At 42.7% G+C, this 18,129-nt stretch overlaps 1 protein-coding gene across 1 annotated transcript in view; it reads right to left on the bottom strand.

Moving 5' to 3' along the window:
* The window catches only part of LOC112248860 (cytosolic arginine sensor for mTORC1 subunit 1), a 32,868-nt gene extending 15,697 nt beyond the window's left edge, over nt 1-17,171 (bottom strand). Inside the window, exon 1 of the mRNA XM_024418219.2 lies at nt 16,857-17,171. Coding sequence (XP_024273987.1) covers nt 16,857-16,969 — 113 coding nt within the window. The 5' untranslated portion in view covers nt 16,970-17,171. The remainder of the gene's footprint in view (nt 1-16,856) is intronic.
* Between the last annotated feature and the right edge of the window lie 958 nt (nt 17,172-18,129).

Consider the following 18,129-nt stretch of genomic DNA (forward strand, 5'->3'; position numbering starts at 1 on the left):
GGCCCTCACCTCCTCCCTGTAGGCCGTCTCGTCGTTGTTGGTAATCAAGCCTACCACTGTTGTGTCGTCCGCAAACTTGATGATTGAGTTGGAGGCGTGCGTGGCCACGCAGTCGTGGGTGAACAGGGAGTACAGGAGAGGGCTCAGAACGCACCCTTGTGGGGCCCCAGTGTTGAGGATCAGCGGGGAGGAGATGTTGTTGCCTACCCTCACCACCTGGGGGCGGCCCGTCAGGAAGTCCAGTACCCAGTTGCACAGGGCGGGGTCGAGACCCAGGGTCTCGAGCTTGATGACGAGCTTGGAGGGTACTATGGTGTTGAATGCCGAGCTGTAGTCGATGAACAGCATTCTCACATAGGTATTCCTCTTGTCCAGATGGGTTAGGGCAGTGTGCAGTGTGGTTGAGATTGCATCGTCTGTGGACCTATTTGGGCGGTAAGCAAATTGGAGTGGGTCTAGGGTGTCAGGTAGGGTGGAGGTGATATGGTCCTTGACTAGTCTCTCAAAGCACTTCATGATGACGGATGTGAGTGCTACGGGCGGTAGTCGTTTAGCTCGGTTACCTTAGCTTTCTTGGGAACAGGAACAATGGTGGCCCTCTTGAAGCATGTGGGAACAGCAGACTGGTATAGGGATTGATTGAATATGTCCGTAAACACACCGGCCAGCTGGTCTGCGCATGCTCTGAGGGCGCGGCTGGGGATGCCGTCTGGGCCTGCAGCCTTGCGAGGGTTAACACGTTTAAATGTCTTACTCACCTCGGCTGCAGTGAAGGAGAGACCGCATGTTTTCATTGCAGGCCGTGTCAGTGGCACTGTATTGTCCTCAAAGCATGCAAAAAGTTATTTAGTCTGCCTGGGAGCAAGACATCCTGGTCCGTGACTGGGCTGGATTTCTTCCTGTAGTCCGTGATTGACTGTAGACCCTGCCACATGCCTCTTGTGTCTGAGCCGTTGAATTGAGATTCTACTTTGTCTCTGTACTGACGCTTAGCTTGTTTAATAGCCTTGCGGAGGGAATAGCTGCAGTGTTTGTATTCAGTCATGTCACCAGACACCTTGCCCTGATTAAAAGCAGTGGTTCGCGCTTTCAGTTTCACACGAATGCTGCCATCAATCCACGGTTTCTGGTTAGGGAATGTTTTAACCGTTGCTATGGGAACGACATCTTCAACGCACGTTCTAATGAACTCGCACACCGAATCAGCGTATTCGTCAATGTTGTTGTCTGACGCAATACGAAACATCTCCCAGTCCACGTGATGGAAGCAGTCTTGGAGTGTGGAGTCAGCTTGGTCAGACCAGCATTGAACAGACCTCAGCATGGGAGCTTCTTGTTTTAGTTTCTGTCTGTAGGCAGGGATCAACAAAATGGAGTCGTGGTCAGCTTTTCCGAAAGGGGGACGGGGCAGGGCCTTATATGCGTCGCGGAAGTTAGAGTAACAATGATCCAAGGTCTTTCCACCCCTGGTTGCGCAATCGATATGCTGATAAAATTTAGGGAGTCTTGTTTTCAGATTAGCCTTGTTAAAATCCCCAGCTACAATGAATGCAGCCTCCGGATAAATCGTTTCCAGTTTGCAGAGAGTTAAATAAAGTTCGTTCAGAGCCATCGATGTGTCTGCTTGGGGGGGGGATATATACGGCTGTGATTATAATCGAAGAGAATTCTCTTGGTAGATAATGCGGTCTACATTTGATTGTGAGGAATTCTAAATCAGGTGAACAGAAGGATTTGAGTTCCTGTATGTTTCTTTCATCACACCATGTCACGTTAGTCATAAGGCATACGCCCCCGCCCCTCTTCTTACCAGAAAGATGTTTGTTTCTGTCGGCGCGATGCGTGGAGAAACCCACTGGCTGCACCGCTTCGGATAGCGTTGTTCCAGTGAGCCATGTTTCCGTGAAACAAAGAACGTTACAGTCTCTGATGTCCCTCTGGAATGCTACCCTTGCTCGGATTTCATCAACCTTGTTGTCAAGAGACTGGACATTGGCAAGAAGAATGCTAGGGAGTGGTGCACGGTGTGCCCGTCTCCGGAGTCTGACCAGAAGACCGCCTCGTTTCCCTCTTTTTCGGAGTCGTCTTTTTGGGTCGCTGCATGGAATCCACTCCGTTGTCCTGTTTGTAAGGCAGAACACAGGATCCGCGTCGCGAAAAACATATTCTTGGTCGTACTGATGGTGAGTTGACGCTGATCTTATATTCAGTAGTTCTTCTCGACTGTATGTAATGAAACCTAAGATGACCTGGGGTACTAATGTAAGAAATAACACGTAAAAAAACAAAAACCTGCATAGAATCCTAGGAACGCGAAGCGAGGCGGCCATCTCTGTCGGCGCCAGAAGTAAGTTGGGGAGGGTTAACACCTTCAGTTAGCTCGCCCCATTTGACTTCTTAAATGTATTATTTTTTATTTAACATCGTTTTTCTTTTGCTCCACTTTTTGGTTTGCTTCCAGTCTAAATTTGGTGTGGTTTTTATTTTTGTATGCCTCTTGGGCAAATGTATTGGGCACTCCTGGTTGGTGTCTAAGGTCCCAGTTGTTGTTGCTAGTCATCTTTCAGTGGACACCCCATGAGTAGCTTTCAGAACCCCTCCCAGAACCCGACCTGTTTTATTTTGTTTGTTGTTAGGGACTTGTTCGTTCTCCCTTCCGTTTGATTAACTATTTTTGGTTTCTTGCTGGGGAACACTAACAGGGACGTTCCCAAGCAAGAAACCAAAAATTGCCACTCAAAAAGATTCACTAACAACAACCAATACGAGTTCATGACTGACATTGTACGTTTGCACATTGAAAAAACAAATAGCTAATAAGAAGCCCAAATAACACTAGGTTGTAACCCGAAGTGAATACAGTTGGAGTCGGAAGATTACATTTAGCCAAATACATTTAAACTCAGTTTCACAATTCCTGACATATAATCCTAGTAAAAATTCCCTGTCTTGGGTCAGTTAGGATCAGCACTATTTTAAAAATGTCAGAATAATAGTAGAGAATTATTTATTTCAGCTTTTATTTTTTTTCATCCCATTCCTAGTGGGTCAGAAGTTTACATACACTCAATTAGTATTTGGTAGCATTGCCTTTAAATTGTTTAACTTGGGTCAAACATTTTGGGTAGCCTTCCACAAGCTTCCCACAATAAGTTGAGTGAATTTTGGCCCATTCCTCCTGACAGAGCTGGTGTAACTGAGTCAGGTTTGTAGGCCTCCTTGCTCGCACACAATTTTTCAGTTCTGCCCACAAATGTTCTATAGGTTTGAGGTCAGGGCTTTGTGATGGCCACTCCAATACCTTGACATTGTTGTCCTGAAGCCATTTTGCCATAAACTTTGGAAGTATGGTTGGGGTCATTGTCCATTTGGAAGACCCATTTGCGACCAAGCTTTAGCTTCCTGACTGATGTCTTGAAATGCTGCTTCAATATATCCACGTAATTTTCCATCTTCATGACGCCATCTATTTTGTGAAGTGCACCAGTCCCTCCTGCAGCAAAGCCCCCCCCCCCGGTTAGGATGGTGTTCTTCGGCTTGCAAGCATCCCCCCTTTTCCTCCAAACATAACGACTGTCATTATGGCCAAACAGTTATATTTTTGTTTCATCAGACCAGAGGACATTTCTCCAAAAAGTACGATCTCTGTCCCCATGTGCAGTTGCAAACCATAGTCTGGCTTTTTTTTTATGGCAGTTTTGGAGCAGTGGCTTCTTCCTTACTGAGCAGCCTTTCAGGTTATGTCAATATAGGACTTGTTTTACTGTGGATATAGATACTTTTGTACCTGTTTCCTCCAGCATCTTCACAAAGTCCTTTGCAATTCTGGGATTGATTTGCACTTCGCACCAAAGTACGTTCATCTCTAGGAGACAGGACGCATCTCCTTCCTGAGCGGTATGACAGCTGCATGGTCCCATGGTGTTTACACTTGCGTACGATTGTTTGTACAGATGAACGTGGTACCTTCAGGCGTTCAGAAATTACTCCCAAGGATGAACCAGACTTGTGGAGGTCTACAATTTTTTTCTGAGAGCTTGGCTGATTTCTTTTGATTTTCCAATGATGTCAAGCAAAAGAGGCACTGAGTTTGAAGGTAGGCCTTGAAATACATCCACAGGTACACCCACAATTGACTCAAATGATGTAAATTAGCCTATCAGAAGTTTCTAAAGCCATGACATCATTTTCTGGAATTTTCCAAGCTGTTTAAAGGCACAGTCAACTTAGTGTATGTAAACCTTTGACCCACTAGAATTGTGATACAGTGAATTCTAAGTGAAATAATCTGTCTGTAATCAGTTGCTGGAAATATGACTTGTGTCATGCAAAGTAGATGTTCTAACCGACTTGCCAAAACTATAGTTTGTTAACAAGAAATTAGTGGAGTGGTTGAAAAAAAAAGAGTTTTAATGACTCCAACTTAAGTGTATGTAAACTTCTGACTTCAACTGTATGTCCTGTTTAAAAGGTTTGTAATGTGCAGAAAGAAGTACAATGTAAATAGTGAAATGGCTACCTAACATTGTAACAAAATATTTCATTAGTTTTATGACAAATTTGTAACTTTTATTTACAGAGTTGGAAAACATGTAGACATTGTGCCAGGGGCTTAGCTAGCCGCTAGCTAAATTAGCTAATGAATAAGGGGGAAATGCTAGCTAGCTTTACCACCCTGTGTGTTTTTGTTCTACTCACAAAAATAGTTATGAGTCTGAATCTTTGAATATTAACCTTTGTTAAATCTATTAAAGAAAAGTCATACAGATAAATGCCAATAGTAGGATTCTTTGGCGATGTCCTCAGCAATTGATTTATGTGCTAGCTACATCTGGAAAATTGTAATAAAATGTTATATTTCCTTGAACATTCTGTGTTGTGTCTGTATTCCTTTTGATAAGTGAGGCATGTTTATAAATGCAATTGAAATGCTTTATGAATGGTTAAATAGAAATGACAGTACATTGACTGCATATAATTTATAAATAGACCTTTAATGATGGTGTTCTAGATCATAGTGGCAAACTGCACAGTTAATTACCATAGCCATAAATGCTTTATGAATGGGAAAAAAAACTATCAAACTACACGATTTGATCTGTAAAATGAGATATATATATGGCCTTTTGACATATTCACTAAGAGCTGGTACAGCAGAAGCACACTTTTGAGAACACCCATAATGACACTACGCCGTCATTGTAATGATGCATCTATTAAGATACCCAAATATGAGCTCTTGCATAGAATCATATGAATGCACTATAGATATACTATGATATATTTTATTAAGCTTTAATAATGCGGTTGGGACCCGTTATCACACATTCATGAAATGCCTGTGTATTATAAATGCATTATGGATATGTAGTCAAAGTAAGTAAGTTACCCCCTAATTTAAGCAGGCACTTTAATGGTTTGGAGCCGGGTTTTCAACCCCCTATCTGCGTAACACCGTTGATGGGTTAGTTTCCTGTTTCTGTGGTAATCATTCAAATCTTTCTATGAAGCTTCTTCAAAACATCTGAGGTACTGACAGGGAGAACATTATAATTCTATATTCTAGGCTTAGATGAGAAAACTAAGCATTCCACTCTATTATGTCCCCAGTTCACTGCATGTAGCAACAAAGGCACAGTCATACCTTCATGATTGGTGATGAACAAGAAAAAACAAGTTATTTCTTTGGTGACGTTGAGTGAGCAGACATACAGTACATTTGTGAGAGGGAGAGAGAGCGAGCAAGCCTCGAAGAATTTCACTCAAAATGCTGTTTTTACCAATGAAGTAAGGGGAAATGAGAGAACTTGATTTTGCAACTGATGTTTCATTGGAAGTGGGAGGGATGTGAGCCATGATGATGTCATTCTGTTATGAACAATCGCTCACCATTGCTGGTGACCATGGTGTGTATGTGAGCATGCACATTAACTGAGGCGCAGTGGACAGGGTCAAAAGAAAAAAAGTTCCTTGGCGTGCACATCCCGAAGACATAAAAATGGTTCCAACACACAGACACCGTGGTGAAGAAGGCGCAACAGTGCCTCTTCAAACGGAGGCGGCTGAAGAAATTTGTCATGGCCCGTAAGACCCTCACACACTTTTACAGATGCACCATTGAGAGCATTCTGTCGGGCCGCATCACCGCCTAGTACGGCAACTACACCGCTTTCAACCCTATGGCTCTCCAGAGTGTGGTGCGGTCAGCCCAAACGAAGACCATTAAGGACCTCAGCCACCCAAGGGCTGTTGAGGTGACCATATTACCGCCAAACCGGCGGTCACTAGTCATGAAGGCAGTCAAATTCCACATGACCATTTAGTCACGGTAATTAGGCTCTCCAAGCTCTGCTGATGCTGCTCATTAGTAGCCTACCAAACTTGCTAACTGCCTGGTACTCCATTGTCCCTCTAATCACTTTGACATCAATGCAAATGTATTCAAAAATCTAATCAAACACTCCATGAGAGCCCATGAGCTCATGTTGCGCAACATTTCTATAGGCTATTCAATTGCGGGAGAAAACACTGATGGCCACTAATAAAAAGATGAGGATCAGCGTTCTATATGCTAGGCCTACTATATTTCTCAACTTTCCTAATGTTAAGCACATTGCTTATATTTACAACAGGAGTATAACCTACCTGGCTGGCATGAAAATAAACCATGGGGAAAAGCATCCTCCATTCACTATTTAAGTGCATAGATGCACCTGTATCGAAATGCTGCCCCGGTTCGATACAGGTGCATGATAAATGGCCCATTCTAAATCAAAACGTCACACTTTAAAAATATATATATATGTAAAGACAAGATTAAATCAAGAATAGACTGATGGGTGACAATATTGTCGCTTGTGATTTATATATTATCACTTGTGAATGATGCCCAGCATAAGAAACAACGTATTTTTTTGCGACTTTTTCTAATCATAGTCGCACACCTCATATAGCCTAGCCCATAGGCCTATATGTTTCAACAAGATTTGTTTCACAACTAAAATGGCCAAATAACTTCTAGAAATTAAGCACATTAATCCACTTTACAAGGGGCTGGCATACATAAGCAGCGTGTGAGTTCAGTTTGGGGAAGATCATTTTTCACCATAAAAATGCACCTTTATAATAAAAGTGATAAAGGTGTTTTTCCGCTAACGGAACATTTGCGCTTATAGCCTCCTACCATGTGTGCATTGCTGCACTTACAATGTGAATATATAGCCTATCAACATTTTAAGTTAAACGTTCTGATCGGTTGCATCAGCCACATTGCATAAAAACATTTTTTTTTTATGCTAGTGGTTGTATTCATTTGGGATCTATCGCATCCCACACTGTCCCAGACTACAGTATGTTTGAAATATTTATTTCTTGCACAGAATAGGTCGACTAGATTGACATAGGCTAGTGGTTTTGCTGTTAGGCATACTCATCTTGTTGGCTGACGAAAAGTAAACAGTCAGAAAAGGACACGTGCAGTTGCGTCCCCGATGTGTCGGTCTTCACTTAGAGAAAGACCCGATCACGTGAAGGAGAGCTGTTGTTGTCATCATGCTATGTTGTCGTCTTAGGTATCTCTTTATGTAGTGTTGTCTCTCTTGTCGTGATGTGTGTTTTGTCCTGCATTTTTATTTAATATATTTTTAGGGCCTTCCTCTGACACCGCCTGGTATAGAGGTCCTGTATGGCAGGAAGCTTGGCCCCAGTGATGTACTGGGCCGTACGCAATACCCTCTGTAGTGCCTTGCGGTCAGAGGCAGAGCAGTTGCTATACCAGGCAGTGATGCAACCAGTCAGGATGCTCTCAATGGTGCAGCTGTAGAACCTTTTGAGGATCTGAGGACCCATGCCAAATCTTTTCAGTCTCCTGAGGGGGAATAGGTTTTGTCGTGCCCTCTTCACAACGGTCTTGGTGTGCTTGGACCATGTTAGTTTGTTGGTGATGTGGACACCAAGGAGCTTGAAGCGCTCAACCTGCTCCACTACAGCCCTGTCAATGAGAATGAGTACGTGCTCTGTCCTCATTTTCCTGTAGTCCACAATCATCTCCTTTGTCTTGATCACGTTGAGGGAGAAGTTGTCCTGGCACCACACAGCCAGGTCTCTGACCTCCTCCCTATAGACGGTCTCATCGTTGATCAGGCCTACCACGGTTGTGTCATCAGCTAACTTGATGGTGTTGGAGTCGTGCCTGGCCATGCAGTCATGAGTGAACAGGGAGTACAGGAGGGGACAGCATGCACCCCTGAGGGGCCCCCGTGTTGAGGATCAGCGTGGCGGATGTGTTGTTATCTACCCTTACCACCTGGGGGTGGCCCGTCAGGAAGTCCAGGATCCAGTTGCAGAGGGAGGTGTTTAGTTCCAGGGTCCTTAGCTTAGTGATGAGCTTGGAGGGCACTATGGTGTTGAACTAGCGTAGCCCACAGCCATTTGTAATAGCCACATCAGGCCAACTCAGAGTATGCTATTATTTTCTTCTGATAGACTATATTTTCTTCATATCATGCTTACTTAGACCTGTCTAAAATAAATCATGGATTTCTTGTGAAGGTGTAGGCTATATTACATTGATTTCTTAGATTTATTTTTTATAAATGGCTTGTAGGCGGTGTGGATTCCAGGAGATACTAAATGTGTTAATTAATGATCATTAATTAATCAATTAATGATCATCATCAAATTATGTGAGACCGACAGTTACTTGCTTGACAATCACCGGCTGATGAAATTTTGTGACCGCCACAGCTCTAGTTCACCCTGCTACCAGCTAGCAGACAAATATTTCAATGCATTTGAACGGGGTATGGTAGTAGGTGCCAGGCGCACCGGTTTGAGTGTGTCAAGAACAGCAATGCTGCTGGGTTTTTCACAATCAATTTCCTGTGGATCAATAATGATCCAACACCTAAAGGACATCCAGCCAACTTGACAACTGTGGGAATCATTGGAGTCAACATGGGCCAGCATCCCTGTGGAACACTTGACACCCCGACAAAGAGGCTGTTCTGAGGGAAAAGGGGGGTGCAACTCAATATTAGGTAGGTGTTCCTAATGTTTTATACAATAGCAAGTGTCTTCTCTTAAACAATGGCTAAAGTTTACCCAGCTCTCCCCCTGTTGCTAGCCCAGGGCCCCTGGGCCATCGCAGTATAAACCTTGGGCACCGACCTTGACTGCCTACTGGAGCAGGCAAGTGGAAAAGTCTCCATTGTTTTTGGCTCAGAGGCGGCATTGTTGCGACCCATGCTCTCTCTTTAGCAAGCTGCAGAGAAAAGCTTGACTTGCCCTTCGGTCTTTGTACCACAGATTGGAGAGTAGTCCTATTCCGTTTATGGGAGATTCCATTATTATGGACATTCCATTTGCAAAAAAAAAAAAAATCACAACTTTAAGGTCTCACAGAATGGACAAACAAAATATAAATTAAAAACGTATGTGTGTGTCTATAGTACCCCTTGGGGGGCGTGTATACCCAATAAAGCAGACTTGTAAATACTGACATGTTGGAGAAATAAGCAAATAAGAAGTGTCATGGATGTTACATGAAATGGACAAGCTTTTTGGGGAGACTGAACATATTAGCAAAGGTCTGTGAGTTTGTAAGTCTTAAGTCAAAACATGGATTGCCATTTCGAAGGAAAGGCTTGGCTGAACACAAACTATAATTTTGAAAATACTGACATTTCCATTATTACTTTAGGAGGAAAAACAACTAATGGATGTTAGTCTGAAATGGGCATTAAAATCTTAAAGATGTCTTGATCAAAATCTATTACAACACATTGGTTGTCATATGTAAATGTTTTTTTTTTTTTTTTTTTAAAGGCAGCAGATGGCACACCCAATCACGGCCGGATGTGATAGAGCCTATACACTCAAGTGTATAGAATTGTACCGAAACGTCCTGTTTCCATCACAGCCGTTGTCATTTTTTTTGTATACGGTATGACTTTACTTGCAAGAAAACTGTTGTTGGAAATGTGGTTTCTGATCAAAATGTGTTTGCATGCTCGCTTTTCAGCAGACATATAGTGAGCAATACATTTTCGTATCGGCACCCAAGTATCGTGAAAATAACATATCGTGAAATCCCTTGCAATTCCAAGCCCTATTCAGATTATCAAAAACCACTTTATCTAAATAAAAGTGTTTTAAAACAGTACTGCCATATGACAAATACATTTCAGCATATATTTTCCAAGAGAACCTTAGCTAGCACACTAGCGAAATTCTGAAGAATAAGCACACAAAATGTGGTGAATGCACAAGCTTCTAAAGCCAAAATATGATCCATCACATCCACAACTGTTATGTTACGGATATCATAATGCTGGAAAAGGATACTGACAATGAATAGAAACCAATTATAGACCACACAAAACCTTGACGAAAGTTAGCTTAACAGAGGAAGATCCAAGATGATCAGATGTTGCTAAAAAGGTTATGGATGTTACATTGTCTGTACCAGTCACCCCCCTATCTTTACAAGACTGCAGAACACGCAAACAAAACTCAAGACACTTCTATTTGATCTGTATTGCGTCATTAATATCTCATCTTCACAAAAAATAGTGGGGGTCAGCTTAGTGGAAAAACAAGATGCCCTGGAAATGTGATTTCCCACAGTCAAAGTCCTGCAATATGCGCTAAGACGTTAATATTTGTGCAAACACAGTTCTGTCCTGTGAGAGGACATCAATAAGTTAGGCAGAACAGTGCGTAAGTATGCCCCCAATGCAATTCTAAAGTCTAATACAGCCACAGCGCAATTTCAGATTTGTTTAATATATAATTATTGTATTTTGTTGAAGTTGTACAACATTCCGACCTAGTTTAGCATCTAGTCCAAATATGGCATGATGGCACAATTTGCTCCTCCCATCCTATAAGTAGAAACTCAAACAGGAAGTACCTCTGCTAAGGTCAAGTCAACGCTGATCTGACCAATCGGAATCCATGCTTCAAGAATCTTTTGATCACGCGGACTGGGATATATTGTGGGTAGCCTCAGAATCCCGTCGACGAATACATGGATCCGGTGACTGAGTTCATCAGGAAGTGTTTAGGCTATGTTGTACAAACTGACTATTAAAACCTACACAAACCAGCAACTGTGGTTAGATGGCAGCATTCGCGCAAAACTGAAAGCGCAAACCACCGCATTTAAACCATGGCAAGGTGACTGGGAATCTGGCCAAATACAAACAGTAGTTATTCCCGCCGTAAGGCAATCATACAGGCAAAACGTCAGTACAGAGACAAAGTGGAGTTGCAATTCAAAGCTCAGACACGAGACGCATGTGGCAGGGTCTACAGACAATCACGGACTACAAAGGGAAAACCAGCCACGTCGCGGACACTGACGTTTTGTTTCTTCGCCCACTTTGAGGATAACACAGTGCCACCAACGCGGCCCACTAGCAAGGACTGTGGGCTCTCCTTCTCCGTGGCCGACGCGAGTTAAGACGTTTAAGCATGTTAACACTCGCAGCAGGGCTGCCGGCCCCAATGGCATCCCTAGCCGCATCCTCAGAGCATGCGCAGACCAGCTGGCCTGAGTGTTTACGGACATATACAATCTCTCCCTATCACAGTCTGCTGTCCCCACTTGCTTCAAGATGCCCACCATTGTTCCTGTACACAAGAAAGCAAAGATCGCCCCCTATCATTCACTTCTGTCATCAGGAAGTGCTTTAAGAGGCTAGTTAAGGATCATATCAACTATCCCACCTGACACCCTAGACCCACTTCAATTTGCATACCGCCCCAATAGATACAATAGCCATCGCACTGCACACTGCCCTATCCCATCTGGACAAGAGGAATACCTATGTAAGAATGCTGTTTATTGACTATAGCTCAGCATTCAACACCATAGTACCCTCCAAGCTCATCATTAAGCTCGAGGTCCTGGGTCTGAACCTCGCCCTGTGCAACTGGGTCCTGGACTTCCTGACGGGCCACCCCCAGTGGTAAAGGTAGGAAACAACCCCTCCACTTCACTGATCCTCTACACAGGGGTCCCACAAGGGTGCGTGTGCTCAGCCTCCTCCTGTACTCCCTGTTCACCCATGACTGCATTGCCATGCACACCTCCAACTCGATCATCAAGTTTGCAGACGACACAACAGTAGTAGGCCTGATTACCAACATTGACGAGACAGCCGACAGGATGGAGGTGAGGGCCCTGGGAGAGTTGTGCCAGGAAAATAACCTCTCACTCAACGTCAACAAAACGAAAGAACTGATCGTGGACTTCAGGAAACAGCAGAGGGAGCACGCTCCTATCCATATTGACGGGACCACAGTGGAGAAGGTGAAAAGCTTCAAGTTCCTTGGCGTACACATCACTTACAATCTGAAATGTTCCACCCACACAGTGTGGTGAAGAAGGCACAACAGTGCCTCTTCAACCTAAGGAGGCCGAAGAAATGTGGCTTGGCCACTGAAACCCTGACAAACTTCACAGATGCACAATTAAGAGCATGCTGGTGCGGCAACTGCACACCCCACAACCGCAGGGCTCTTCAGAAGGTGGTGCGGTCTGCCCAACACATCACGGGGGCAAAATACTTGCCTTCCAGGACACCTACAGCACCCGATGTCACAGGAAGGCCAAAAAGATCATCAAGGACATCAACCACCCGAGCCACTGCCTGTTCACCCTGTTATTATCCAGAAGGTGAGGTCGGTGCAGGGACCGAGAGACTGAAAAACAGCTTCTATCTTAAGGCCATCAGACTGTTAAATAGCCATCAGTTAGCTTCCACCCGGTTATGAAACCCTGCACCTTAGAGGCTGCTGCCCTATATACATAGACTTGGAATCACTGGCCACTTTAATAATGGAACACTAGTCACCTTAATGTTTAAATAATGTTTACATACTGCGTTACTCATCTCATGTGTATATACTGTATTCTATTCTACTGTACTTTAGTCCGACATTGCTTGATCTAATATTTATACATTACTTAATTCCATTCTTTCACTTTTAGATGTGTGTTTTGTTGTGAATCATTTTTAGATACTACAGCACTGTTAGATACTACTAGGGCTGCACATTTTGGGGAGTATTCAGAGGCGGAAACTTTCCGTGGGAATTAACGGAAATATGAAAATTAATACCATTTTAAATGTAGATGTTTTTTGCATTGGATATATTTACCATATCATATGGAGACAAAAACAAACTTTATACCTTATCATAAGTAGACATAATTACAAATGATTAAATCCTTCCAATAGAAATAAAAAACAATTCAGTGTTGAAATTAACTTGAATTAAATGAGTTAACTCTTTACATGGGATGATTTCACTGAACAACAAAAGAGAATATTGAATGATCCATCACATCTCCAAAAACATTTAACATACATCTGTAAAATGATCATCTAGAAACTAAAGCTTTGGTTGTCTTCCTCTCAGGCTTCAATGTCTTCTCCCTGGACCTCCTGAATGTCCACCTCTTGAATATCAGACTCTGAGGCCTCAACTTCACTGTCACTTTCCAACCTTGTTGAGGATAGCTCGTTGTCAGGCTCAAAAAAGCCTTGAATTTGTCCGGGTGGCCTCCAATTTCTCAACCTTCGTATTGATCAGCCTGTTGCACGCTTTGGTGTACGTGTTCCCAAACAAGGACCAGTTGCACTCTGAGGCGGCTGATGTTGGTGGGATTTGGAGGATGATGAGGCAACCGGGGAAAGAGATCCACAAAGTCCCTTCCACCAGGTGGCTGATGAGATATGTTGGAACAACTGCCATATTGCATCTCCATTCCAAAGCCCTTGCTTGGAAGTGTACTTCGACAGACTGCCAAGAACCTTGCCCTCATCCAGGCCAAGGTGGCGAGACACAGTAGTGATGACACCTTAGGCCTTGTTGATCTCTACACCAGACAGGATGCTCTTGCCAGCATACTTGGGGTCCAACATGTATGCTGCGGCGTACGTATGGGCTTTCAGGCAGAAGTCTTCACGCTTTTGGATGTATTTCAGAACTGCCGTTTCCTCTGCTTGGAGCAACAGTGAAGTGGGCAGGACAGCACGGATTTCCTCTCTTACATGTGCAAGCAGAGTCTGAAAATCAGACAGGATGGCATTGTCTACCTCAATCTGTGCAATGGCTGCTGCTATAGGTTTCAGGAGTTTCAGGCTGCTTACTACCCTCTCCCAAAATACATCATCCAGGAGAATCCTCTTGATGGTGCTGTCCATTACGGCAGACTGTGATATGGCCATTTCTTGGAGACTCCTTCCCCTCCAGGAGACTGTCAAACATGATAACAACACCACCACAACGGGTGTTGCTGGACAGCTTCAATGGGGTGCTCTTATTCTTCTCACTTTGCTTGGCGAGGTAGCTGCTATAACTTGATGACCCTTCACATACCTAACCATTTCCTTGGCTCTCTTGTAGAGCGTATCCATGTTTTCAGTGCCATGATGTCCTTGAGGAGCAGAGTCAATGCATGAGCAGCACAGCCAATGGGTGTGATGTGAGGGTAGGACTCCTCCACTTTAGACCAAGCAGCCTTCATGTTCGCAGCATTGTCTGTCACCAGCGCAAATACCTTCTGTGGTCCAAGGGCATTGATGACAGCCTTCAGCTCATCTGCAACATAGAGAACGGTGTGTCTGTTGTCCCTTGTGTGTGTGCTCTTGTAGAATACTGGTTGAGGGGTTCGAGATGATGAAGTTAATCATTCCCTGCCCACAAACACTCGGCCACCCATCAGAGATGATTGCAATACTGTCTGCTTTCTCTATGATTTGCTTGACCTTCACTTGAGCTCTGTTGAACTCCGCATCCAGCAAATTAGTAGATAAAGCCTATCTGGTTGGAGGGGTGTATGCTGGGCAAAGAACATTCAGAAATGTCTTCAATACACTTGCCTTCAATTGCCTGTGAGCATCAGAGGTGAACTAGTTGCATACACAGGTCGAGCAAAACATTCATCAGAATTTCTCTGACTACGTTCCTCCATTGAGTCAAAAAAATCTCTGGATTCCTGGAAGACCATGAGCTGTTGCTATCGATAAGGTATCAGATTCATAATTTTCACCTCGAATAGAAATAGAGGGACTTTTGTCAGAGGATGCTTGTTGTGAACGCTGAGGGAACTTTATGCACTTCGCCAGATGATTCTGCATCTTTGTTGCATTCTTCGCATATGATTTGGCACAGTATTTGCAAATGTACACAGCTTTTCCTTCTACATTAGCTGCAGTGAAATGTCTCCACACATCAGATAGTGCCCGTGGCATTTTCCTGTAAAGATTAGGAAAAAAAATTGTAAATTAAAAAAAATACAAATCCATGTACAGATAAATAGTTAAGCAGTTAGGTTAAACAACTCCTTTGTAAGATAAATGTTTTAAATGAAACATGTATGGAAACAGGCGAATTAACACTCCTCAGTTAGCAGGCTCATGTAAGCTAAAACACACATCGTAGCAAAAACAAATTAGCAGAAATTGTTAACATGTCAGAAATTATTTAAACACACTTTGCTGTAGGCTACTATTTTCTAGTTAACAAAAAAATCATGTGTCAAAATATATTCACCCCACCCAGTATTGTAAAAAAAAAAAAAATTATATATATTTTTTAACTTACCAGAAAGCTAGTAGTCCTTGGCTCAGACAGTGTGGTAGTGTGGGCTCAATAGCATCTCATTAGTGTGCAAGATCTTGAGAATCAGCTCTACATGTGATGGAAGAATGCACCGTGCATGCAGAGGGTTGCAATTTCATTGAATTGGGGATAGTTTAACCAAAATATGCCACAAGACCAAGAATTGCCTTGTGTATCCCACAAAAAGGTTCACTGTTAAACTAACTTTTTAGATGAATTTAATCAAAATTACCAGGCTTAATTTCCCATGGAAAATTTCAGGAAATTTACCGGAAAGTTTCCGACCCTTTGCAACCCTAGATACTACTGCACTGTTAGAGCGAGGAACACAAGCTTTTCGCTACACCCACAATAACATCTGCTAAATATGTGTATGTGACCAATAAAATTGTATTTGCATACGTTTGAGTCACTTTCAAATGGGGACTTTTATTTTGAAGGCGAACAACAATTGCACTCTTGTGGCTAATCCTTATTGTGGCTATCTTCACACAGGTCCAAGCTAGAACGTCTGCCATTACCTCTCGAAAACTCTAGGCGGCATTTTGCTTTCTCCCTACAGTTCTCAGCCAATACCTTAGCCCAGGACTGCCTGATGTGAACTACAATGCCTGCCGTTGTGTCTTAACATTTTGAAACGTTAATTATCGCATGTGAAAAGGCTTTCGAAACATATGGCCCTTATCTTTCATCTGCAATAAAGAATCCTTCAAATAAAAAAAGATAAACTTCTACAGTAAAGTGTAACACATATCTATACAGCTATGGGTGCCTCCCTCCGATTAAACTATAGTACGCTTCCAGTTAAATTCACACAGGTGTTTAGGACCCTCTTGTCTTCTATAAACAAGCGCTGTAACATGGAAGGAGATATGGCCAGGTGGGATCACTAACCCTATCAAGGTGTGTATAAATTATAACTTTAAAAAATATATATATCGCTGATATGAAAGATAAGGTCCTTATGTTTGCAAAACCGTACCGCAAGCCATGTATATGAATGTTCAGACTGAGCGTCAAGGATCACGAAACTTATCCTACAGAAGACGCCTTCTTCCAATGACCCTTATGTTTAATGTAGCCTAATGGCACAGAGTCCTGATCATGGGCTAGTCTGCCATCAACAGCGACCTGGCAATGTTTTTTAAATTATTATATTGCACGTTTTGGGATCGCGGACGGCTTCAAATGAACAGATCTCTTCACACAAATAATCTTACCTTGTTCTTTTCCGCAGAAATATGAGTTTGATCAGTGGGTGAGTGAAATTCACCAACCCATTTTTGCAAATGCTGGTCACTCGCAGTCTGTGATCCAAAATGTGCAAATCCATGGTTCTGAATAGCGCAATCCTGCCTGAATCTGTCTAGAAAATCATTCAGTTCCAGGCACGATCCAATAAAAAGTTGATAAATTAATATTGACTGTGTTATTTCATTCCCTTGGATTACAAACGCCCGCAGTTTAGTTGGGACTGTGTCTTGCATCAGTCAGTCACCGATACAGAGAAAAACATGCTACGCAATCCGACTCCACTCAACTACTCTATATTCAAATAAAAGACACGGCCTCATATAATAACACGCCCCCCTGGTCTTAAAGCTACAGAGGAAGCTAATATATTATAAAATGAATAAACGTGACAGATATCAAATAGGCCTATCTGATATTCATAGTAGCCTATTTATCACATCCATAACCCCAAAACATTTGCAATTCTGGAACAGTGAACAGTGCTTGCAACTTCGGGTCTGCATGCCCCAGTATCTGTGTGTTTGAGATGAGTGAGATGGAAGCTCCGATTCAAACTTCCATTAGACAGCTCTCCATTCGACAGCTCTGCAAGCATTACAATGTCAAAATATGTTCTTCACTCAACAAATATTGAGTTTCACTGAACTTTCATTTACTCCCGTTACCTCTGATGTATTTCCAAAAAAGGTCTAAATAAAAATGCACACACAACCATAAAAATGCCTTTTTGGCACTTCCAATGTATTTTGAGCTGTTGTAGACTTCCAACCTGTGTGTGGCAGCAATGAGTGATTGGAAGTGCTGAATAGGCATTTTTTTTGGTTGCTTCTACATTTTTATTTACACCTTTTTTGGACGTACACACAGGCCTTAACGGGAGCAAATGAAGATTATTGCTCAGCGAAACTCCATATTTTGTGAGTGACAAACGTATTTTGGCATTATAAAGCTTGCATAGGTGTTTAAAGGGAGTTTGAATCAGAGCTTCCTGGGCATTAGAGAGGAGGCATCTCATATCCACATCTCCAATGCACAGATACTGGGGCAGGGTCTGCAATACCATCACTGCAAAAGCATGTTTCCATATATTTAATAAATTCACTGGTCAAATAATATGCATAACAAATGTTGATCAATAGATGAACATGAAATAATTAATCACAAGACAAAACACACAATCAATAAAAATATATTACATAACCTCTAATAATCCATGTTCAAATGGGCTCATCGTAATGG

Source organism: Oncorhynchus tshawytscha, linkage group LG04 (genome assembly GCF_018296145.1).
Source record: "Oncorhynchus tshawytscha isolate Ot180627B linkage group LG04, Otsh_v2.0, whole genome shotgun sequence".
Classification (NCBI taxonomy): domain Eukaryota; kingdom Metazoa; phylum Chordata; class Actinopteri; order Salmoniformes; family Salmonidae; genus Oncorhynchus; species Oncorhynchus tshawytscha.